The sequence below is a fragment of the Nannospalax galili genome, unplaced genomic scaffold (genome assembly GCF_000622305.1).
Source record: "Nannospalax galili isolate Female #2095 unplaced genomic scaffold, S.galili_v1.0 scaffold229, whole genome shotgun sequence".
In the NCBI taxonomy this organism is placed as follows: Eukaryota; Metazoa; Chordata; class Mammalia; order Rodentia; family Spalacidae; genus Nannospalax; species Nannospalax galili.
In genome coordinates this window covers 1050786-1076286 of record NW_008360328.1, presented here as the reverse complement: position 1 = coordinate 1076286, position 25501 = coordinate 1050786, and the positions used below count along the sequence as shown (strand labels likewise).

Below are 25501 nucleotides of genomic sequence, written 5' to 3'. Positions count from 1 at the left end.
GAGCTTGGGCTTTCACAGGCCTATGACGTTGTGGGGGGCCAGTCCGGTGCCTGCCTTGCTGGCTCAGCACTTCTGCAAAGCCAGGTTGCCCCAAATGCCCATCGTGAGTCCGAAAGAAACTGAGGCACCTGAGCACAAGCCTTAGAGACCTATGTCTTGGACCTTAGGCACATAGGATGGTCAGGGAGGATCCTGACAGTGACTGAGTTCAGAAAAAAAATGACTCATTCTTTTCATGCCCCCCGATGTAAACACCCCTCCACTGTGGACACAGAGCCCATGGTGTCTGCACCCTTTGTACCTTTATTCTGCCTGCTCTGCAGATAGCAGTCTCCTACAAGCACTCCCACCTGGGCTCCCCAGAGTCCATTTCTGGCCCATAGTCACTGGACCCCATCACTGGATCCCAGAGCAGAGTTCTGGCGGGCACTTTGGCTGAGTATTATGATTAGTATTTGTGTGGTTCTCATAAAGGGTGGTGGGGCTTCTAAGCATAGATCCCAGAAGGACACCACCGAGCACGAGGGCCCTAAGGAGACAGACTAAGCTAGAGTCTGGTTTAAGGGCAAGGGTGGGACTTGCACAGGGCAGGGCAGTTGTCATTCTGTGTCCCTGAGCAGGTGACCCCTCTGTACCTGATTAGTAGTAGGTTGCCAGAGCCACTGAGCTCTCATGTGCTACCATGTCAGAGGTTCCAGTCTGTAGTTAGCAAGGGATGAGAGCTTTCTTATTGCTTGGAGAACCGGCGATTAAGCAGGTTCCCCAAACCCTAGACCCACCATATCAGGCACAATACAGTTAATACAACCCAAGGCCAAGCCTGCTCTTGCCTCTCCCATGGGAGCTAGACATCTTTTGAGTGACAAGATACAGACTCTACCCATGTGCAGGAAACAGTAATGGTACAGATGTAGGTCATATGGCACTGAGGTCTGAGTAGAAGTACCTAGTCAAGAATGAACTAAAAGAGCATCCCAGAAGGTGGGAGGCTGTAGCACCCAGTACAAGTGCCTAGTGTCAGGTAAACATTTGTTGAATGAAGTTCCAAGAAGGGAGGCCTACTACTTCATAGATGATGGTGATGATGAGGAAAGGAGGACTATTACTTCATAGATGATGATGATGATGTGATGATGATGGTCATGGTGATGTGATGATGACGATGATCATGATGGTGGTGGTGATGTGATAGTGGTGATGGTGGTGATAGTGGGAACAACCAACATTTATTGAGCATTTATTTTGTGCTAAATGCTGCTTTCTGAGTTTCCCATGCACTCCTTCATTTCACCCTTACAACAGTTTTATAGGGTAGGTATTAACTATTAGAATCCCCATTTTGTAGATGCACACCCTCAGTGTAAACTGAGTCATAGAGAAGTGTAGTCAGCCCACTGAGATGCGCAGAGGGAGAATGCAAACCCACACTGCAGACTCTTCCCAGTCCCACTGAGCACCTCAAAGGAGGGTGCCAGAAAGATCCTACAAAGCATGAGAGCTACTAGTGTCTTTTTCCAGATTGTAAAGCTGGGTCAGGCCAGGAGAAAGCTGTGCAGACTCTGAGAATCTCCTTCCTGCCACCCACCCAGCCCTTCCTCTCCATTTTCAGGGTGAGCCCCGATCCATCAGCATGCCTCCCAGTCTGCCTAATCTAAGAACTGGGTACTTGGCCCCTACTTGAAATGCTTAGACCACACCAGGCAGACTCCTGCAGCAGCTTGGGAGGTGGATCCCTCAGCGTGGAGTGAGGAGGAGGCCTCACCTTGCCAGTCTTTCAGTCCTTCTCAATTCTAGGACATTGGGATTTCCACCCTTCATACTCCAAGAGTCCCCATGCCCACCCCAGGGCCACCTCCTGGGCCCTGTTAACAGCCTGCTATGGCAGATACCAAGGACAAAAGTGAGCATGCCAGGTCCTGAGAAGTCTACTTTGTGTGCAGTGGGGGAATGGCCAGGAACTTTACTCCTGCCCATCTTAGAACTACTGGGAGAGCCCTATGGAGGAAAAAATGGCTTCCACCCAGTACAGACTTGGGTGGGAAGGACACCCCCCCCCTTTCCTAGGCACCTGAGCCCCTTACAGCAACCTCCCCTCCTGGCTCTCAGACTTAAAGGGTGTGGTCACTGCTCTGGAGGCAGCATGTGAAGGTCAGCCTGTATACCAGGGCCTGCCCCCTGCATGCCCCACACCTACCAAAAGGATGAAAGGAGACAGGATAGTGGGGGCTCAGTGGGCCATGTACCCCTGCAGGTCCACCATGCTTGACACAATCCCAAGATGGTTCTTGGTGCCCACACCCCTTCCCCCAACTCTCACCTATGGCCCAAGCCCTCCCAACTGGCTTTTCCAGTTCCTGACTTTGTGTGGCGCAAGTTCCCCAATTATGCCCACATTATCTCAGCTGCTGGGCAGCCTCCAGCAGGCTTGGGGAGTGGAGGCTAAGGGAGCTGTAGGGAGCGCCTACTTGTCCTGCTGGGGAGGATCCGGGGTTAGCTGCTTACCAGCCAGCCTGTCAGCAAGAGTACTGAATTGTCTGACCCTCTGACCTCCTCTCAGGGCTGCTTCTGGGTTGGGCACAAGCTGAGCAGCCACCAGACAGTTAGAGAGCCAGAAGGGAGCATAGAGACCCAGGGCAGCCGAGCTGTTCCTTTTCAGAGGAAGGAGCAATGGGCTCAGAAATGGAAAATGATTGGTCAAGGTCCCATAGTGGCCAGCCAAAGGCAGAGGCAGGTGGAGGTCCAGCCCCCAACTATGGGCCACATGTCTCCCTTTGTACCTCCTCCAGTCCCCAGCACTTCTGCCTGAGGTGTCAGGTGGGTACCTACAGACTGGCTGAGGGCCAGCAGGTAGGGTAGGGACACCCTGTGTACTTTAAAGGACTATGTGGATGTGAAAGGTATAGAAAATAGGAATGTGAATGGCAGAGGCAGGTGGAGGTCCAGCCCCCAACTATGGGCCACATGTCTCCCTTTGTACCTCCTCCAGTCCCCAGCACTTCTGCCTGAGGTGTCAGGTGGGTACCTACAGACTGGCTGAGGGCCAGCAGGTAGGGTAGGGACACCCTGTGTACTTTAAAGGACTATGTGGATGTGAAAGGTATAGAAAATAGGAATGTGAATGAAACTCTCAGAGTGATGAGGGGCTGTCTCTCTCTCTCTCTCTCTCTCTCCCTCTCCCTCTCCCTCTCCCTCCCTCCCCTGTGCCTGCTTAAATTTACAAATGATCAACTTTCTGTACACACCTGCCTTGCCCTCCCTCTCCCCCCCCCGCCTTTTTCTCTGTCCTTTCTTCCCTCCCTCCCTTCTTTTCCAGGGTCTTACTATATAATCTAGAACTTGTGTTCCTCCTGAGTCTGTCTCCTGATTGCTGAGATTACAGACATGTCCCACCATGCCTAGCTTAGCATGCATTTCTTGAGTGCCTACTGTGTGCTAAGCCCCAGGAATCCCATAGTCATTGTGCTCTCTAGAAGAGCAGAGCAGAGAGCAATATACTGAAGTGACCATGATTTTGGAATCTTCACCAGACTGCCTGCTGCTCCATCACACTGAGCAGGCAAGGGGAAGCCCCAACTTTCCCCTCTTGGATTCCAGGCTCCCTTGGAGCCATCCTCCTGCCTCTAGGTTGGTAGAGTGCCTGGCACTATTGATAATATTGATGGCACTCAGTAAAATGAGTAAAGATGTCAGACGTGAAGTGCACACTTGTGATCACTCAGCAACCACGGGACTTCCCATGAACAAGCCCATGATAAGAATACAACTTTGAGGATTTGACAGACTAAGAGTTGGAGAGAGCTAGAGGGCAGAGCCTGGGACTAGGGGTGGCTGTCCAAGGCTAGAGGAGTCAGCCAGGTTTGGGCTGTGGCAGCTCAAAGGGAAGACATTCTAGATGAGGAGACTGGAGGGCACCTACTCATTGTCCTGTCACCAGTTGCCCGCTCTTTCTGGGAATCTTCTCTCTTGGCTTCCACTGCAGTTTTCCCAGCAATAAATATTTGCTACACTAAAAAGAAGGAAACACGGAGGCCTGCCATGTATGCCAGATGCTGGGCCAGGTTGGGCTTTGGGGAATTCAGGAAAGGAAAGAATTCCCTGAAGGAGTTCATAGTCCAGGAGAAAAGTCAGAGGTATAAGCAGCCACATTCTAAGGCAGAAAAGCTACACTAGAAGTATCCTGGAGACTAGACCAGGAAACTTCCCAAAGGAAGGGCTCAAGCAGTTTGCACTGAAGGGGAAGGGCCCTTTCGGTTGAGGGAACTGTGTAAGAGTCCAGAGGTGTTTTGTGGACAGGCTTTGTGCTCCCTGGGGACCAAGCTGATAGGACCCAAGTACTGATAATAGATCCTGGTATATGGTCACTCAGCAAATAGTACTCAAATAGATGGGAGGAGGGAGAGAAGGAAACACAGAAATGTACTGTTTTCTGAGGATGGGTCTGATTGGATGTAGATGGAAAGCCTGGTTTATGAAGAGATGTGGACAACACACTGGTAAAGATCTGGCTCAGCAGTTAAGAGAGCAATCTGCTCTTCCAGAAGACCTGAGTTCAGTTCCCAGCATCCATGTCAATGTCAGGTAGCTCATAACTGCCTGAATTCTAGTCTCAGGAGATCTGATGCCTCTGGCCTCTATGGCATGCATGTATACAGACCCCCCCCACACACACACACATAAAAACATAATTAAAAATTAAAAATACATCTTTTTTAAGTATTTGGACTTGATTATAAAGGCAATGAGGGACTCAGCAGAGACCCACCTTCAGCAGGATTCATGTCCCTCTGCCTAGCCAGGGACAAGGAGTCAGTGCACCTTAGGGAACTGTAGTAACCATGATTACAGCTCCTCCCCCAGCTTCCTGCCCCCTGCCATTCCTTCTTACCCATTATGCTATCTGGTTCCCCAGCAACAGTGAGATAAGAAGACTGAATTATCTGACTCATTTGATGAGGGAACCAAGGCCTAGGAAGGCTCCTGGCTTAAACCCTACTTGGAAAGCAAGCATTCAACCCTCATCAAAAATGAGGATATTCTAGGTATGGGGACACACACTTATAATCCCAGTATTCTGGATGCTGAGGCAGGAGGATGGCTAGTTCAAGATCAAACTTGACTATGTAACCAAACCCTGCCTTAAAAGGGGAGCAGGGCTTAGATGTAGCACAGTGGTAGAGCACTTGCAAGACTATGGGCTCTATCCCCAGAACCAGACAAAAAGAAAAAAATAGGATGTAGGCATGTTCCTAACATGATAATACATAATGAACAACATTGATAATACATCACTAAGTGAAAAGTAACATGTGGTACAATCTGTACAACATGATTCTAATTTTGTTTTTAAAACATAGGGGCTAAGGCGATGGATCAATGGATAAAGCACTTGCCACACAAACATGAGGACCAGACATGGGCTCCTCAGCACCCACATAAATGCCAGATGGGTGTGGTAGCCCACCTCCAGTTCTCAGGAGACAGAGATGGGATCCCTAGACCAAGCTGGCTAGACAGACTAACCCAATCATTAAGCTCTGAGTTCCAATGACCCTGCCTCAATATATAAAGTGGAGAGAAATAAGACACTCACTATCAATCTCTGGCCTCCACAAGTATACACATATATATGCATGCATATCACACACATATACATGCAAAAAATATAGATAGTAAACTAGACATGTTGGCGGTGCATGTCTGTAATCTCAGCATTCAGGAAGCTAAGATCATGAATTTAAGGCCAGCCTGGTCTACAAAGAAAATTCCAGACAGGTCTAAGCTACCTAGTAAGGCTGTATCTCCAAAGGAAAAACGAAAGAAATGATAGTTTAGTAGATAAATGTAGAGTGAGAAGGTAAAGAAGATAGATCCTACAAGATTATCAGTAACGTTTTTAAACAACAGGATTGTGGGATGATCTTATTGTTTTCTTGGTATTTTTCAATATTATCCAGAGTGGGTTTTTTAATTTTTTAAATTATATTCATTTAGAGTGTGTGTGTGTGTGTGTGTGTGTGTGTGTGTATGTGTGTGTGTATGAGTGCCATGATGTATCTATGGAGGTCAGAGAACAACTTTCAGGGGTTGGTTGCCTCCTTCCACCATGTGGGTTCCAGGGATCAAATTCAGGTCATTAGGCTTGGTGGCCAGTACCTTTAAACCTAGCCAAATACACATAGCTGGAGAAGTCATAGATCTTAGAGAAAACCCCAAGGTTGTCACATCCCTAAACAAATGTAATTTCTTACTGTGTGCAAAATATGGAGTCTTAAATTTGCAGAGCGTGGGTCCTTAGGTCTCCTATATTAAAATCCACCCATCCAGGGACCATTGCAGAAGAGGGGGCAGAAAAATTGTAAGAACCAGGGAGGAAGTCCTACAGGCTTCTGGGATTCTTCTCATATGAACCTATAGCAATAGTGTCAACATGCACAAGACCCATGTAAACTCAAGCAGACAAAAACCTAGCACAGAACTGGAAATGGGCAGCAGGTTCCAATCTTAGCCAAAGAATTATTGGCAGCTGATTAATGCTGGGTAAGGAAGAGCTGATCTGCTTAAAGAAAGGGATTCTAGATAGGCTGACTAGACCTTAGTGGATGAACTTGCACTGAGGGACAACTGGGGACACTAACTTGACTTGATAGGGCTTAACACAATTCAGAATGTCTGAATTACATTGGAGAGGGTGTATGGGAGGGGGTCAGTGGGGAAGGAGGCATAAAGATAATTAGGATGTCCTGTATGAAATACACAAAAATTCAATTAAAAAAATTTAAAAATATAAACAAAAATAAAATAACAATTAATGGCTGCTGTAAAGGCATAGAGAGTGATCAGGTGGGGAGTAGTGCCTGGCACTGACCACTTCCTGCCATCCCCCCCCCCAACCAGGTGCCCACACCCAGGTGGTGCAGGTGAATGACTCCATGTATGGCTTTATTGGAACCGATGTGGTACTGCACTGTAGTTTTGCCAACCCACTGCCAAGTGTGAAGATCACCCAAGTCACATGGCAGAAAGCCACCAATGGCTCCAAGCAGAATGTGGCTATCTATAACCCAGCGATGGGTGTCTCTGTGCTGGCTCCCTACCGTGAACGTGTGGAGTTCCTGCGGCCCTCCTTTATTGATGGCACCATTCGCCTTTCCCACCTGGAGCTGGAAGATGAGGGCGTGTACATCTGCGAGTTTGCCACCTTTCCTACTGGCAACCGTGAGAGCCAGCTCAATCTCACTGTAATGGGTAAGCTGCCCTGAGCCTCTCCCCTTGCCTGTCCAGAGGGCTCGGTCATTCTCAGCATGTGCCTCAGTGGCCCCAGACATCCCTGTTAGGTAGACATGCTCCCAAAGTTCCAGGCATGGTGGCTTCTACTCAGCTAGCCAGGCTGTCCACAAGGGATTGAGGGCAGGAACCTTAACTTTGGGCAGGGGCAGGAACTGTATTCAGATTGGAGCTCCAAACCATGGGGATCAGGAAGACAGATGCTTCAGACATCATGGCAAGAAAGGGTGTGGCTTGGTTTGAGCATGTCAAGACTCCAAGAAGGCCTAACAGTGGGACAGATATTACAGCATGGAGGATTTACTAGCATGAAGAACTTCCCAAGAGAAATTCTGGGAAGGGCTGTTGTGAAGCATGGCTGAAAGGCAGGGGCAGCCCAGGTGAGCACCTAGTGGGTGCCTGAACAACTTTGACAGATGCTATAATATTCTCCCCACAGCCAAACCTACCAACTGGATCGAAGGCACCCAGGCAGTGCTTCGAGCCAGGAAGGGGCAGGATGATAAGGTCCTGGTGGCCACCTGCACCTCAGCCAATGGGAAGCCCCCCAGCGTAGTGTCCTGGGAAACACGACTAAAAGGTGAGGCAGAATACCAGGAGATCCGGAACCCCAATGGCACGGTGACAGTCATCAGCCGTTACCGTTTGGTGCCGAGCCGGGAGGCCCACCAGCAGTCCTTGGCCTGCATCGTCAACTATCACCTGGACCGCTTCAAGGAGAGCATCACACTCAACGTGCAGTGTGAGCTGGGGCCAGGGGCCCTTCTTGCCCATCACCACCTGCCCTCCTCTTCTGTCCTCTACTCTTTCTCCCTCTTCACTTCTTTTCCCCAGAATGCTGCAACTCCCCCCATCTCTTCCCTTACCTTCTATTCCTCCCCTCCTACTTCCCTTTGCCACTTTTACTCTGAGGTCCTGTGATACCAGCCTCCTTCTCCCTCTCCCAACTGTTCCCATATCCTCACTATCTTCCTTCTTTAGCTGTTCTTTCTATATCTGCCTGCTCCCCTCCCCTCACCTCTTTCAAACACCCCTCCCTTCCCCCACAGATGAGCCTGAGGTGACCATTGAGGGCTTTGATGGCAACTGGTACCTGCAGCGGACAGATGTGAAGCTTACATGCAAAGCAGATGCTAATCCCCCAGCCACTGAGTACCACTGGACCACGTGAGTGCTGTTGGCTGTCCCATGCCCTGAGAATTCTTCTTGCTAGACCACAGGAGCTCAACCACCCATCTCTAGGGTCTACGCTCTCCATAAGAATGGGGGGCCTCCATAAGAATGGGGAGCCCATGTATATACACGTACTTCCTATATACATACAGCTCTGCATTTGCATGCCAGGGTCTGTGGGACAAACTGTCCTGCCAGCAGGGCCTTCCCTCATGACCTGCTTCCCTTCTCTCACTAATAAAGAATTTTGTCATTTTCCTTTGGTGATTCAGCCTGAGTCACCCCACCCCAGCCCCCTGTATTTATTTTTATCAAGGTGTCCCCAGGGAAGCTAGTGTTCCGGAGCACCCCAGATCTTTCTTTGTTCCTAATCCTCTCTAATACCCCCATCTTCTCTGGGTGAGGCAGCAATGGGCCTTATATCCCAACATCCCATTCTTGGCTCTGCTTTCTAGGGCCTAGCCCTCATAGAGCAATAAATCCCCTTCAGCCAACTTGAATGTCTCAAACCAACATTACTCTCACAGAGAGTTGGGTGGGATGCCTAGAGACAAAAATTCAAGAAGGTTGACATGGATGACCTGAAGATGACAGCCCAGAGTGAATCTAAAACTTTTTCTAGGAAGTAGGGGGCCCTGGTAGGCCCTCCCTATTAGCTTCCATTTCCAGACACAAAGCATGTTTCTGAATGTAGGTAGGGTTGGGCAGAACCTGCCTGCCTGTCAGTTCTATAGCCTGGGGAGCTGCTGGGTTAACTGAAGAACAGCAGTCGGGAGAAGGGAAGAAGGTCTCCTGTCCTTGGCAAACTCCCAGTATGCTCCCCACATGTAAAAGTCCTGAGACCTGCTCAGCAAGGACACAGATCCTGAAATGAAGCCCATCCTATCTCCCTATCTGAATAGCTTCTCAAAATGCAGGTTCCAGCCCTTGGCCTAGTGGTTCCACTTCAGAGAATCTAGGGTCAGGACTCAGATGTCTCTGTTGTCAACCCACTGCCTAGGAGACCAAGATCCAACCAGCAGGACCCACAAGCACTCCACTGAAGACCCAGCTGAATTTCTGCTTTGCTGTTTCCTAGCAGTGTGTCCTTGGCCTTGAATCTCAGGTTTCGTCTGTTATGTAGGAGTAGTTCCCACCTCCCTTGAATACATTTCAGCAGCATGATGATCAAGCATGAACTACTGCCAGGCATGGTGGCCCACACCTGTGATCTCAGCATTGGAGAAGTTGAGATCAGATTTCTGAGAGTTCAAAACCAACCTGGACTCCATAGCAACCCTATATCAAAAAAAAAAAAAAAACAAAAACAAAAAAAAACATGACTTATTGAATAATATAAAACTGTGGAGCCAGGCGTGGTAGCACATGCCTTTAATCCCAGCACTCACTCGGGAGGCAGAGGCAGGCAGATCTCTGTGAGTTCAAGGCCACCTGGTCTACATAGTGAGTTCCAGGACAGCCGGGGCTACAGGGAGACCCTGTCTCAAAAAAAAAAACCTGTGGAATGCAAGAGATTATTATTATTGTTACTATTTTTCCTCCATCCCAAACAGACCCTAACATATATACTCAGCAAAAGGTCTGGTAGGTAGAACTGGAACCAAGTGGAAGTCCCAGGGGCAGCTTCTTGAGGCTGAAGAGTCATAACATCATAACCCTTCACTGCGTCTTTAAATACCTGCAGGTCGAATGGCTCTCTCCCCAAGGGTGTAGAGGCCCAGAACAGAACCCTCTTCTTCAGGGGACCCATCAACTACAGCCTGGCAGGAACCTACATCTGTGAGGCCACCAACACCATCGGCACCCGTTCGGGCCAGGTAGAAGTCAATATCACAGGTAGGAATCTGCATCTCCCCTGCCTTTCCCTATCCTTGGGTTCCTCCACTAGCTGTACCCACTTTTTTGCTTGCATCATGCTGGGAAGTTTGTATCTTTTTATCCTGATTCACCCTGGAACTTTGAACATGGTTCTTTGCCTTTTTCCTTCACTTTCTGGAAAGCAATATGAGACAAGAGTGACCCTTAATCAGAGAGAGTAGGAAGTGCCATTGGCAGCAATGGTGTTTGGGGGATACAGCAGAACGCTAGCACCCAGGCTTGGCTGAGCAGGTCTGAAGGTGGAGCTTGTGAACTCCAACCTCTGTACCTGAAGTTGAGGAACCCTCTAAAGCCGCAGGGTAAGGTTTTCCTCAAGCGAAACACAAGAAAGTGAGGTGGAGGCTGGAGCAAGGACGTAACCAAAAGCCACTGGATGTGTGGGTCTTGAGACTGAATTGCTCTTTTCCCCATCTGTCTCTGTCACTACACATGGAGTAATTCAGGCAGGGAGAACGAGTGCTACGAGGCTCCGCAGGGAGACTTCACCTGGGACATGACCTGAGCAGGCCTGTTCTGTAAAATGGGGATAGTATGACCTGCCTTGAAGGAAGGGCAGCCATCAGAATGACACATAATGTAGGTCACGTAACCCAGCACAACTCAGTCTGTCAGTAAATGGCCAGGGCTCTGTGATTATCATTGTGACCTCTGTCATTATCGTTGTCATTAGTAGGAGCATCAAAACAAGTACATGGAGGATTAAATTGCCATCAAACTTCCCAAGAAGGAGTATCTCTAGCATCATACCTTTGCTGCTGCAGGATGAGAAAGTGACACAAAGAGCACCCTAGGAAAGGGCATCATCCTGCTGCCCTCAAAGTAGACAGGATATGACAGGCACAGAGGGTGACCTTGGACTTCCAAGAAACTAGATAGTGATAACTGGGTTCCAGACACAAGGTTTGGGGGAACACTAAGGATTCACTGGCTCTGAGCCTTTGTCTCAAGAGAGTGAGAACTTGTTTGTTGGTATGCTCCAAACATAGCTTCAGAAAGAGCAGCTGGAGTTGTCCAGGTCTGTACTGACCTGTCCTTGGGGCCGTCCTGTCACCTGGGAACAAGAGGGTGTGGTCACTTGCTGTTTTCTTTAACTCCCTGCCCCTAGCACTGAGACTGTTTGTAGTAGAGGTGTCAGAGTCGTGCCTGGAAACAGCTGAGATGGCCTGCCAGGCTAGGGTGTGGGGGCTCCCACAGGATGGCAAGCAGAAGGGAAAGACAGAGTCACACTCTTCTCCTTTCTGGAAGAAATTGGAACCAACTCAATGAGAGCTTACAGGGACCTAAGCTCTGGCCCTGAGGCTGTGGGGTTGGATGAGAAAAAGTTGGGCCACTTTCTGTGAGGAGTAGCCACAGGAAGTGTGACCATTTGGAGGCAGTGTCATTTGAGGGCCAGCACAAACTTAGCCTGAGTGTGTTCATGTAAGGGCTCTCCCTTGGCTATGTGGCCTTGAATAAGCCCTTTGCCTTTCTAAGCCTCAGCTTCCCAGTCTGCAATGTGGAGGTAATCAAACTTATATCCCATTCTCCAAATGACAACAGAGTATTCCCTATATGGCTATGTCTTCCCTAATAGAAGATCACCAAAGCTACCATGGCATCTCACTCCACCAGGAGGATCTCTGAGGAAGTGTCTGACTGGAAATTAGAAGGAAGTAAGGGGCCCAACGGCATCCTCTCATTGATGACACAAGAGGACTGACCAGAGACAGTCAGGTCAGGCCAAGTACACCCAGCCCCAGAGGGAGGACAAGCAAGAGAGTGGCAGCCTCCCTTCTCCCAAAGCCCAGGGGAAAGGCACTGGCCATGAGGGCAGGGCTGCTCCCTGGGGCTCAGGTCCAGGAGCAGAGAGGAAGGGAAGGAAGAGGAGACTATAGTCAGGCCTGTGTGGTGGTGTGTGCTCTTCTGCATTCGTGGAGTGGGCTTGAGGCCAGGTGGTCTTAGATCACTAGGCTACAGTTGGAAGAAGGTTGTACCATGGCTCTGTTGCTGAAGATCCATTAGCCAGGAGCTAGAAAAGCATGACACTCCCCAAATCCCTAATAGGCCCAGGATCTGAGGGCTAGTCCTCCAGGGAACATCTTCGGCCCCCTCTGAAGGATTCGGCCAGATATCCCAAGTTTTTCCTGGGATGTTTATGTTCCTGCCTCTCATGCAGTTTCTGAGTGGTAGCTGACCTTGTCACCCTTTTTCCCACATCAGCCTGTGGCCTTTGCAGTCCCTAGGGACTACCCCAAGGGGCACAGCCAGGCCCGATGCTTCTAGCCCCACTGGTCTGAAGGAAATGCATGAGTGAGAAGGATAAGTGGAAATTTAATTTTTCATTCTGGCCATCCGTTCAGGTAATAGCTTTGCTCTGGGTGCATCTGGAGAGGGGAATAAAGAACAGCTGGGCCTCTGGGCCAGGGCAGGCAGGGAAACATGTGGAAGGAGAGGGGCTAGAGTGCAGTGGTGGTAGGGATGGAAAGAGTGGGGCCTGGGAGTCACAGTAAAGCAGTGTAGCAAGTCCAAGGATTAAACTGTGTTCAGATGGCTGTGTGGTGGCACCAGGACTCCAGTTAGAGGCTTCCACAGTGAGTGATCCCTATTGTGAAACAGGCCCAAGCTGTGGTCATAGGGATGAGAGGGCTGAGGAGACAAACCAAGTGGAATTTGTGAACACATTTCCACAGTGTCTGGCCCCTCAGAGAAGCCCATTTCCAGGACTCTTGTGCTGAGAAGCAGTTTCTGGGTGTCAGGCAAGAGGTCATACAACACACCAGTGGAATCCTCTCCCCCGTGGGCATGCCTGTCATGCCAGTTCTTTGGACCAAGGATGATGGGGGCTTTCATGGGAAGTGTTTCTGCAAGTATGCATGTCCAGACATGAATGTGGGTGTGTTCTTTGGTAAGCATTTGTGAGCCAGTGTGAGCAAGCAAGCTACTGTCTGCATGCTGAGTGTGCAAATGGAAGTCCAGGGCTGTGCTGAGGGCAAATGTGCCTGTCTCCAAGCCAGCAAATGCAGTGTTTGGGAGTCTGAAGATACAGCTGCATCTGTACCTTGGGGAGAACCCAGGCCTCCTCCAGCTTGAAAGAGCCCTTTTGGAAGGTCAGACAAGATGCAGAGCTGCCTCAGAAAGATTGCAAGGCTTCCCAGGGTATGACCCCAGGCCTTCCCATTTTCCCTGTGACTGGCCACACTGCATGCTGGGAGATGTAGTTTTCACAGCTTCCTGCCCTGCTCTGATGCAGGCCATTTCCTGCCTGCTGAAGTATCAGGCATTGGTTGTAGAAGCAAGCCTTAGTTAGCGATTCTATTTGACTCCAGATCCTAACTCCACACTGTAAACTAACTCCCATCCACCGGCTGATCCATCCAAAGATTCCCCACACTAGGCCACCCACCTCAGTCAGGGAACCAGGGTCCCAGAATGCAAAGTCCCATTGCGTTGATGTCCTGGCCATCCCAGTTTCCCCAAGGGAGGACTGAAACCCTTCAGGAACAGGGCCAAGTGGGCCACTTTGTAGGAGGATGTGAGGGGGGCTGGGTGGGCCCCCACCAGCAAGAGCAAATGATCCCAATGCTCAGCTCTTCCCTTTCCTCCCAGCTGTGGCCCTAGTGGCTCTGTTCCTGGCACAGAGACAGGAGCTACTGGCTGACTGTGACAGCTGGAGGGAAGGAGGGGGAGGGGTAGGATGCTCCATTCCTTCTGCCTACACATGAATTGAGTCCTCACACCTACTCCTCTCTTCTGCTCGCCTCACCTTATACCTTTACTCTGGCATCTTAGTTAGCTATCCCTCTGCCTCTACATAGGCCTGACCCTAAAGTAGTCAAAATAACAAGGGTTCCCTTTGGTCCCAAAAGTTCCCCAGGGAAAAGTAAACCTCTAGGTATTTGGGGGGCGGGGGCGTAGAGGACCTGGTTGGGGACAAAGTGTAGTCTCTCAAAATCATTGCTTTACTCCTGTTTCCCACTCCACTAAAAAGAGTCCCCAGTACACCTCAGGCTGCTTTATCTGAGTGTCACCTGAACACTTGCTCTGCCTAGACTGAGCCTTACTGTCAACCCTAAGGTAGTCTTGCTATGAGAGAAAGTGTTCTTCTGCTCGACAAAGATTTCGTTTTTAAAATTTTTATTTCAGGTATATGAGTCTTTTGCCTGCATATATGTAAGTGCACCGTGTGCATCCAATGCCCACAGAAGCCAGAAGAGGGCGTTAGATCCCCTGGAGCTGGAGTTAAAGATGGCTGTTAGCTGCCATGTGGGTGTTAGGAACCAAACCCAGGTCCTCAACAAGAGCAGCTAGCGTTCTTAGCCATCTCTCCAGTCCCACAAAGATTTCTTGAACTCCAGGCACACACCATGTGACCTAGGCATTTGGGTTACACACTTAGCAAACAGGCCAGGCTCTGTCCTTGTGAAGCCTATAGGATAATCCTGAAGGTAACATGGGAAAAAGAACAGTGAGAAAGGTCACAGTGCCAGGGACAGGGGACTTATCTGTTTCCATTTTAAATAGGATGGTGGAGAAAGCGTCCATGAGGAAGAGATGTTCAAACCAAGCCCTGAAGTAGGTGATAGAGTAAGGCTCCATGCCTAGTGAAGAGCTCTGTAGGAAAGCAGGGCAAGATGATGTCAGAGATCGGGACAGGGATCAGGTCACAGAAAACATTCTGGGCTCTGCAGCTCTGGAGATGATGTCAGAAGTAGGACAGGGCCCTGGTTATGGAAAACATTCTAGGCTCTGCAGCTCTGAGCTTTCTCTAAAAGCGAAACTGAGTCACTGGTGGGCTATAGGCAGAGTAGTGATGAGATATAACATGTTTTAATGGGATCTCACTGGCTACTGTGTCAAAAATAGCCCATAGAGGAAAGGGTAGAAAGCAGTTAGGTGCCAATGGCCATAAATAATCTAGGTGAGAGATGATGGTGTCTTGGACCAGGGTAGTTGGGATGGAATGGTGAGACGTGGCTGGAGTTTAGATTTATTTCAAATTAGAATTTACAAAGTAGTTGGGGACACCGGCCATTCTCATCAGACAGATGATACAGTAAACCCTGCCATGCTGTAACTATTGGGGCCAGAAAATCCAATTTAGCTGCGTAAAATGTAAGAGCGCTTTATTTTTCATTGGTTCTCTGCTGGAAAAGCACAAAAGTAACCATAGACTGGAGCTTATGTTATATACAACTACTCACTGCAATGAGTCAGCCCCAGAGGACAAGGCAGTCACTTCCTCCAGCCCTTTCTCTGCGCCTACTGAAGGGAAGAGTGCTAGTCATTTTGAAAACTGACCAAAGAAACAAAACTAACAGTGGTAATCCTAATTTTCATTTATTTTCAATTAATTTGTAATTAATACATTGAGATCTGAAATTGTTTAAAATAGAGTAAGGAATGCAGACCATTAATACATAAGAATTCTACAGAGAAAAGATTAAGTGTGAGCTAGAAAAGACTTCTGCATGAAGAGACTGAAGAGTTGCAGTCGGTGGGGAGAGGGTTGAGAAAAGGCAGTATTGGCAGGGTACATGGCACAAGTAAAGGTTTGTAGTAAGAAACTCACTTGAACCTGGGTCTATAATCCCAGCTACTTGGGAGACCCAGGAGGATCATAAGTTCAAGGCCTCCCTGGGCTACAGAATGAATTCAAGCCTGACCTGGACAACTTGGTGAGAGCCTGTCTCAAAATATGAAGCCAAAAGAGGGCTAAAGATAGAATTTAGTGGTAGAGTACTTGCTGAGCATTTGCCAGGCTCTAGGTTCAATCCCTAGTAACACACACACACACACACACACACACACAGAGAGAGAGAGAGAGAGAGAAACAGAGAGACAGAGAGAGAGAGACAGAGAGAGACAGAGAGAGAAGGGGGAGGAGGAAGAGCAAACACAATGTATCAGCTTTCTGATTACTAATATTATGGGGTAATTAATTTAAAAATAGGCCAGGTTTGTTTTAGCTTACAGTCTCAAAAATGGTAAGTCCATGGTTGTTTGACCTGTTGCTTTGGGGCCTGTGGTAAGGCAGGGCATCATGGAAAGTATATGAAGTAGAGGAACCTGCTCATCCATCATGGCAGCTAATTTAAAAAAAAATGACAAGGGTCAGGGTCCCAATATCCCTTTCAAGGGGACACCCCCAGTGTCTGGACTTCATCCCAGTGGGCCCTACCTCTAAAGGTGCTATTACCTTCCAGGATTGCCATGATCTAGCAACCAAGCCTTTAATATATGGGCCTTTGACGAGCACAATTATTCAAATCATAGCAGTCAGCAGTGACATTGAGTTGGCCAAACTCAAGGTGACGTTACATGATAGAAGCTGTAATGTAAGGCCAGACTGTAAAGCCCAGGAGGCAATGGGGAGTCATTGCTGGTCTTTGAGATAGGGAATGATCACGTCTTTACAATGGGAATTTAATCTGGTAAGTGTGACAGCTAAGAAGACAGAGACCCTGTGAAAGTGGGAGGCCCTGGGAATCTACAACAGCAAAACCTGGTGTGGAACAATGTGATCATGGATGGGAAGAGCCAGCCAGATGATGGAGATTCTGAGCTAGAAGAATAAACAAATGGTGATGGCAATGGAAGACCCAGGGGAGGTGTGTTGAATGAGAGAATTAGACAGGAAGGCGGCCAGCCATGTTGGAACAGATGGGTTTTGAGCTGGTGGTGAGAATTCCAAATCAGGATCCACAAATCTGTAATCCTAAATGTTGTCCCCTGAGATGGTTTGATAGGCAGAAAGATAGAGGTCAGACTCCAGGAAGTTGGGAAACACTCTGTCTTACATGTCTCTCTTAACAGTATCGTATGTGTGAGAAGGTGGAGGGCTTTGTCTCAGCCAATGTTTCTCAAAGTGCTTGTACCTAATATTTTTGATGAGCCTCTAAGGTAATAGCTTGAGATTCCATAGGGCACAGTTTGGGAAATTCTGTCCCAAAGGTCTTCAGAGATACAGTTCTGCAGCTGGACAAGAGTTATGCACTTGAAATGGTTTAGAAAGCCAGGAAGATCAAGGTAACACATGAAATTGAGACAGCTCTGTTACAAGAAAAGAGCAAGGGCTATAGGTCCAGAGGCAAAGCCTCCATTGTGGATAGCTGAAGAAAGCCAAGCAGTGCAGGTGGGGACAGAACACTTAGAAAGAAAGCTGAGAACCTGGGGATCCAAGACAAGGGGCACGGTTCAAAAGCAACAGGCTGGTCCCTCCTTCTGGACAGCATGATTACTATCTTGGCCTCTCCAAGTCTATGCCATCCTTCAAGGCTGGCCTAAGTCCATGCCTCAGTATTATTCTACACTGCTGAGCACCTTACTGCCAGCTCCCTTGATGTCTGTTTGCTGCTTGCTCTGACTCTAAGCATGCCATTTGGCTCTGTAGCAAGACTGAGTTTCTTGTATCCTGTGACTAGCAAGAAAGATGCTCAGGGTATGTTTGCTGACTGAATGGGGAAGTATACAGATGAAGACAGGCCAGGCTGGGTATGGTGACCTTTAGTCTTAGCACTCAAGAAGAGGAAGCAGGAGGATCACAGGTTCAGAGCCAGCATGGGCTACATATCGAGACCTTGTCTCAAACCAAAAAACAAAAAAGCCCCCAAAACAGGAGGCAGATGTGGAAGTTCATTTCTGGAGAGAACTGAAGAGAGGGAGGTAGATGGAGAGTATGGATGAATAAGGTTCCTCCCATCTGCCTGTGGGACAGCCCATATGGGGGTGGCTTGCGTCTCATGGTACCATGGTTCTTTTCCAAGGGCAGTGAGCAGATGGGACCTAGCCAAACAAGAGAAGCTTGAGGCTCAGGCTCCCAGAGACTGTTCTAGAGATAGACAGTTGGGACAGATAGTCAGGAAACATAGATGGCCAGTTTCTCAACAACCTGCACTGAAGATGACAAATGGTGACAAATGGGGAACCCAGTCCTGGGGCTCTTGCTTCTCTCTGCTAGTTCCAGGCTCAAGAGCATGTGGGTGGCCACAGCTCAGCTACATGACCTTAAGGCAAATGCCTTCACCCTTTGGGGGCCCCATGCTATCTTTTGCTAGCCCTTCCAGCCTAAGCTACAGGAACCTCCACGCTGCTCCTGCCTGCTGCCAACAGTGCCCCACACGCTCACACTGGACCCATGGGAGGAGCATGATTCCAATGGAGTGAGTGATGATGAATCAGGGAGTGAGTTGGCTGCAGCAGGATCCCAGGAGCAGCCATGTGGGCCCAGACAGACCCTGTACCATGGTCTTGGCCTGAAGAGATACAGCTGAGGGGGTTAGGGGTAGACAACCTTCCAGGCTTGTCCAAGGTCTATACCCTGGTTCCTCCTTACCAAGGCCAGTCATGGTCTCCAGTGCCACCCTGTGGTAATACTAGGAACCATCTTCCCGAGTCTTGGCCTGGGACCTCTTGGCCTCTGGCCTAGCCTAGCCTGGCCTGGCCTGGCCTGACTTCACTCATCCACCTCCCAGGCCCTGGAAGGGACAAGAAGGGAAGAGAAAAGGCAGCAAGGTTGAAACAAAAACCGCCCACCTAGCCTTCTCTCCCCTTCCATCTTCCAGTCTTTCATTCTGTTCTGTTTCTCACCTTTATTCCCTTGTTCATTTCTATTCTGTCTTTATTGTTAGTTTTTCTTTTTTCTTCACTTTTGCTTTTTTGAAACAGAATCTTGAGATTTTATATATATATATATATGGTGCGTGTGTGCGTATGTGGCTTGAACTCACAACAGTCTTCCTGCCCTAGTCTCTCAAATCCTGAGATTACAGATGTGAGCCACCATACCCGGCTTACTCTCTCCTCATTATCCACATAACTCTATGCACACATTCACTGTGCCAGACCAGGGGTGTGAACCATTACACATGCTCGTACGTGTATGTTCCTGGTCTGTAATACACAGGTGCAGAGCACCCACTTTCTGCCTGGTCCTACTCTGTGGCTACAGCCTGCCTCTTTGGGTGTCTCAGCTCTGCGGCCCAAGCTAACAGTACCAATAGGTCTTCACCTTGCCCTGCAGGGACAGACCATAGCCAAAAGCCGCAGCCCTAAGTTTCTGGCACCCTGGCAGCTGATTGGAACTCACAGGGTATCTACTGAGCCAAAACTTGGGACCTCATTTTCCCTGTGCCCTGAAGACAGAAGAAAGCAGTCCTGGAATACCTAGTGGGCTCCCACTGTTAGGACAATGACCTCTGAGTGTCAGGCAAAGTGACATGTATAGGGTTTACATGCAAAAAAATAAAACCAGTATTGTATCACTGACTAGGTGGCCTTGGGTAGATGAACCTTCCTACATGTGTCCTGGTGCATTGAATGAAAGTAAACAGCTGACCACCCTCAGGGTTATGATAGTGAGGGGCATTTGGTGGGTACATGTAGAGGGAGCCACTGCATATATGTCTCCATACCACGATGGGGTAGAGGGGGCTGGCACCACCTTCAGGGACAGTCAGGATGGGCAGCCCTGGTGCTGTGGGGACTGTTAGCTGCATATCTCCTCTTCCTTATCTTGCTCTAGATAACTTGGGCCCTAGGAAGTGCAGTGCTGAGGGGCCTCTGAAATCAGAACTGCTCAAACCTGGGGTGTGGACATCCTCTCCCAGGCGTTTCCCCTCCCCTGCCTCCCTACACTCCTGCTGACTCCCAACAAGCAGATGCTAACACTGTCCCCTCCTTCTCTTTTCCTCATCCAGAATTCCCCTACACCCCATCTCCTGAACATGGGCGGCGAGCAGGGCAGGTGCCCACAGCCATCATTGGGGGCGTGGCAGGGAGCGTCCTGCTGGTGCTGATTGTGGTCGGAGGGATCGTGGTAGCCCTGCGTCGGCGCCGGCACACCTTCAAGGGTGACTACAGTACCAAGAAGCATGTGTACGGCAATGGCTACAGCAAGGCAGGCATTCCCCAGCATCACCCACCTATGGCACAGAACCTGCAGTACCCGGATGACTCTGATGATGAGAAGAAGGCTGGCCCACTGGGCGGGAGCAGCTACGAGGAGGAAGAGGAGGAGGAGGGCGGTGGAGGGGGTGAGCGCAAAGTGGGCGGTCCCCACCCCAAATATGACGAGGATGCCAAGCGGCCCTACTTCACTGTGGATGAGGCTGAGGCCCGTCAGGACGGCTATGGGGACCGGACTCTGGGCTACCAGTACGACCCTGAGCAGCTGGACTTAGCTGAGAACATGGTTTCTCAGAATGACGGGTCTTTCATTTCTAAGAAGGAGTGGTATGTGTAGCCCCCCTTCTGGAGCATCTGTCTGTGCCCACTTCTCCCTGGCCCCTACCCGCACGCCCCCTGTCCACCCCCACTGCCCACTGCCCCAGGAGCTGGGCAAAGACTCACCCAGCTGCCACACTCAAACAGCCCCAAACTCCTGGGGAGCCAGGGGAGCCCAGGGCAGACCCCACTTGGCTTTGTTTTTTTATTTCCTCCTTCCCCGAGCCCTTCCTTATGGTGTTGTGTTCAACTGTGGCTTTGGTGTTGTTATATCTTTCCTTTAAGGACCACACCCACTGCCCTCTATGTAGGGAGCCCTGTTCTTGTCTTGTGTACTTGGGCATCCCTCCCGGGTTTGGGGAGCTAGTCCTCCCCCACACCCCAACACTGGAATTTGTTTGTATTCTCTTCTTTGGGGGTGGAGGGCACAGGGGACTCCAAGATAAAGAGCACCCCACCCCACCCCCAGACGCTGCTCCTCTTCCCAGAGAGAAGCCCCTCACCATAAACTGGTACACTCAAGAGGTAGAGGAATGAGGGCTTCTCCAGAGGATCCAGGAGGGTCTTGTTTGTAAAGTGATGGAGCTGGGGTTCCTACTGGGGCCTGGGCAGCGTGTTTTCCTGGTGAGGGTGGTTTTATGTTGTTGTTTTCCCCCCTCTGGCCTACAAAGTGGAGTTGGCCCAACTCTAATATATCCCTCTCCTTTACCCTAATCCATTCTCCACACAATGGGTGACCCCAGGTGGACTCTGCCCACACCTCCTGTATGCCTCTGCCTGCCAACACGTGCACATACATCCATGCACACACCACTGGGTCTATGCCCATCTCTCCCAGGGCTCTCATGCCCCAACTAGGCTGGACACTGCCCAAGGCCCACCCCTCTGCTCCACCTCATCCCTCTTCCCAGCTAAGGATGGAGCAGCCTAGAGAAGCATCTAGAGACGGCTAACATGAACCTCCCAGCTGCTGCCATGCTAAGATCAGGATGGCCCCAACCTCTCCTTTCAGTGTGAACGTTTCTCAGATTTCTCCTTATCTATCAAGTGCTAGCAATGCTTGACTCTCTTGGAAGGTCAGGGCTGGGATCCCAGAAGGGAATTCAAGGCAAAGAAGTATTTGTGTGGAGAAGGCAGCTGCGTGGGAGAAGCTCTGCAAACACCGTCTGGTAGACTGAAGAGGACAGCTAACACCTCACATGCGAAGGCCAACATAGATGTCACAGGCTTCGCAGAAGGGACAGGGACAGGGGCACCCAGGAACCTGCTGCTCATCCACAGTCTGATCCCTGCTCAGTTTCTCCTGGTGCCATGCTGAGATGAGGGGGAACCATGGAGGGGCCCTTCTTTGCATGCAGACTCCCTCTTTGAATGGGACTCTGGCTCCTTCAGCCATCCAGGGCTGGACATTCCCATGTATGTATGGAGGAAGGACACTCCCAGCCCTCTGTCCCCTGCTCAAAGTGCCTCAGTTCCTCCATCTGCCCCCCCCAGGTTCCCCCCACTCTAGACGGCCATGTCCATGCCCTGGGGTGGGCAAAGTGGGCTCCAAGAGCCCTAGAGCCTGGATATTAGGATCTCACCCAACTCAGCCAAGAGTGGCATGCCCTGAGAGATAGCAAGTGTTGGGGAGAGGGAAACAGACCACTCTGTGCCCTACGGGCACTGACCTACCCTGCCATTGGCTTCCTAAGGGAGCCCCAACCCTCACTCTACTCCCCTCCCTGGTGCTGCTATTGAACCCCCAGTCCAAGCACCATCTCTGCCCTGGCACCCCTCAGCCCAACAGCTGGGGACCCTTTCACCAGCCTTCATTGCCCTTGTCCCAGCCCAGGCCACCCAGTAGCCACGTAGCAGAAGTCTGAAGCCATGCCAGCCCTGTGGTGGCTCTCCTCTCTTGGCATTGGGGACACTGAATGGGGTAGAGTTGGGGGAAGAAAATTCTGGGACCTCTCTAGTCACGGGCAGAGGGAGATGAGGAGCTGGGCTGCTTCTCCCAGCAGTATTAGTGTCCCTCTCATGTCACATCACTGTCTTACTCCTCATACCACTGCTTGGTCCCCTTGCCCACAGGCAGGAGGCAAGGCCCTGACTGCCCAATAGAGGCATTTCCTGTCCCTCTGGAACCACGAGACTAAAAGGACTCATCTTTGTTCCTCACTACAATGGCCGGAGGAGGCCTGGGCCAGGATGAAGCACCTGCACCCCCCCCCCTTAAGATACCTGCACGCCTTTCCCCCAAGCAAAGCACAAATTACAAGGTCCATGCAGCAGGAGGCAGGGGTCAACAGTGGGGCCTAGGGATGAGAATCCTTATGTTCCCACTGTTTGTGGGACCATGGACACAGCCAACTGGCAGAGGGAGACCCAGCCCAGCATAGAAGTGGGCATTCTACTTTACCTTCATGCCCCCAGCACAAGATGAGCCTCTGCTTTGCTGGAAAGAAAATAAACTTGGTGTTAACCGTGCCAAGGCCCCTCCAGTTGTCATCTCACCTCTTGTTACCTTCCCTATCCTGCCTCCCCCACTGCCCCGGACCCGTTTCCACTATAGATTTTGGTGTTGTTCTAATGTGCAACAACCCCCTGAGTCCCCTTTTACCAGAAGGATCTGAAAAGCAGCAGCACAGAATCAGTGAACACAAGCCCAGTGCATGTGAACACATACACGCATGCACGCGCACACACACCTCCCGCAGACCCAAGCACAGGCATACGTGTGCACGCGTACATTCAAGTGGTCACATAGGCACAGAGGAATAAGAAGCCCTTACAGGAAACTGATTTCCTTGTGCTTGGGCCCAAGACAGATGGACAGGGACCCAAATCTTGGGTATGTACCCCTCTGGCAGCCACCCCCATGTATCCCAGTCACTGGTGCAATAACTTTTCTGCCATCCTCAAGGTGGAAGAATCAGGACTTGGGTCAGGTGGATGGGACAGACATTGCACTCCCTCTCCTGGGAAGAGGGGGGTGCTCCCAGGCCTCAGGAATCCAAGTAAAGACTCCCGAAGCCTGACTGCCAACTGAAACCCTCTCCTGGTGAGGGCAGGTCACTCAAACTGCCCTGGGCCAGCGATGGCCAGGAGCTGTGGACTCCAGCCTCCTCTCTGCTGCTCTTCTGACCCCTGCTGTGAGAAATGAGCTTGTTGGCTGGGAAAAAAAATGTTTTTTTTTCTTTTGTTTTGTTTTGTTTGTTTGTTTGTTTGTACAAATGAAAACAAAAATCCAGGAGAAGCTGCCACCCTCACCTCTGAGTGTGATTAGCTTCCTTTGCTTTGGTTTCTTCGTCACTGTTTTTTGTCTTTGGTCTTGGGGACAGCCCAGCAGATTCTCCTGGTTCTGACCCAGGGGGTGTTTGCCTCACCCCCTTTTACTTGTATAAAACAAATGATGGGTTGAAAATGTACTGACTGAGGAAAAAAAATGTACTTTTTTATAAATAAAGTGTTAAAACAAGCCCATTTGTCTCGTGTTGCTGCAGTGGGGTGGGCAAAGCTACAGGGGGCACAACAAGAGGCCGGGAAGGCAAGCAGCTGCCAGAACCCCTGATTCTGTGGCAGAGACTCAGAGTCCCTGGGGTGCCATGCTCTCCACCTTGCAGGAGTCCCCAGTTGCCTACAGGCCGCTATGGAGCCATCCCTGCATGAGAAGACAGGGACTGTGTGTGGCAGCAGGGAACAGTTGGCTTCTGCAGGCAAGGGATGGAGGTGGGGAGCTTCAAGAAAGGACAGAAGGACACAGCTGAGGGGAGCCTACACTGGCTAGAGCCACAGACATCTCCTGTTCAGAGCTCTTGACTTGGTCACCACACCTTCCCAAGGTCCTCTCTTGTCCACTTCCCTAGAGTCCTGTTGCTCCTGGTCAGGTCCCCTTGCTGTGACTCTGTGGAGAGGAAAACTAGAAACAGTGCACCTGCTGTGTTAGACAGATCTCTGGAAACAGAGTCAGGGTCCTTTATCCTTTTATCTTCTATTCTGAGTATACAGCCCAGCCCCATCTTCTAACAGCTCTCCCTGGTCCCAGCCTTGCCACCCTCCCAGGGGGCTGGTTGGAGGGAAAGCCTCCTTGTTCCTCAACTCCCTCCTCCACCCCACACCAGCACCATCTGCTTCCCATCTCCGGGACTGGAATGCAGGACAAATCAATCCCCGTGGTGGGAGGACAGGGGGACTGCCCCCTTCTACTCACCCCCGGTGGCATCTCTTTTCACTGAGATCCACACCGTAGACCCTTGGGAGAGGGGGTGGGGACCACAGAAGCCAAGGCTGCTACTTAGTAGAAAGCCCTCTGGTCCATGTGGGAACAAGGCCACCTCCTCCCCATCTAGGATTGGGGCAGTACAGACAGGCGGAATCAAGCATGGAAAAGGAGAAGCCAGCAGCTGTTGGCAGCTGGCTGGGCCCCTTGCTAGAAGGCCAAACCTAGGCACCCAGGACAGGCAGGGCTGTGTTTAGATGTTGATATTCAAATAAAATGCAAATTGGTTGTTTAAGCGGTCACTTCCTCAGTTTTTCAGGCTGTCTGTTTAAGTTAATTTTTAATTTGTGCAGGCAATAAATGCTTAATTGCATTATTAATATATTGGAAGAGAGCAGTGGACAGAAAGTCTTAATTGGCATTTAACTAGAGCGTTCCGGCAAATTAGCCAAGACTTTCTCCTGCTTGAGGAAGGAGGGCAAGCCAATTAGTCCCAAGCACAGCCCTGTGGGTGGAGCTCTGTGCCAGACCCACCCCTTCCCCAGGTCTGGAACCTGGATGCCCAGCTCTGCATCCACAACCAGTTTAGGCTTAAGAAAAACTTTCTGCCAGTGAGGCCATAACTCCTCCTGCCTAAACCCCAAACCCTTGGCCCATGCCCTCCTCAGTCAGGGAAGGGAACCCAAGGCTGGATGACTTGAAGCAGCCCCTCCCTAGGTGGCTAAGTAAGCTGCCATTGCCCTGTCCTAGCTGATAGCCCTGTCC

The 25501-nt window shown here is 50.2% G+C and overlaps 1 protein-coding gene across 1 annotated transcript in view; it reads left to right on the top strand.

Annotated features, from left to right (window-relative positions):
* Positions 1–23996, top strand: part of Nectin1 (nectin cell adhesion molecule 1) — a 66692-nt gene extending 42696 nt beyond the window's left edge. Inside the window, exons 2-6 of the mRNA XM_008825998.2 lie at positions 6895–7245; positions 7724–8026; positions 8334–8451; positions 10142–10293; positions 20010–23996. Coding sequence (XP_008824220.1) covers positions 6895–7245; positions 7724–8026; positions 8334–8451; positions 10142–10293; positions 20010–20554 — 1469 coding nt within the window. The 3' untranslated portion in view covers positions 20555–23996. The remainder of the gene's footprint in view (positions 1–6894; positions 7246–7723; positions 8027–8333; positions 8452–10141; positions 10294–20009) is intronic.
* The last annotated feature ends 1505 nt before the right edge of the window (positions 23997–25501 follow it).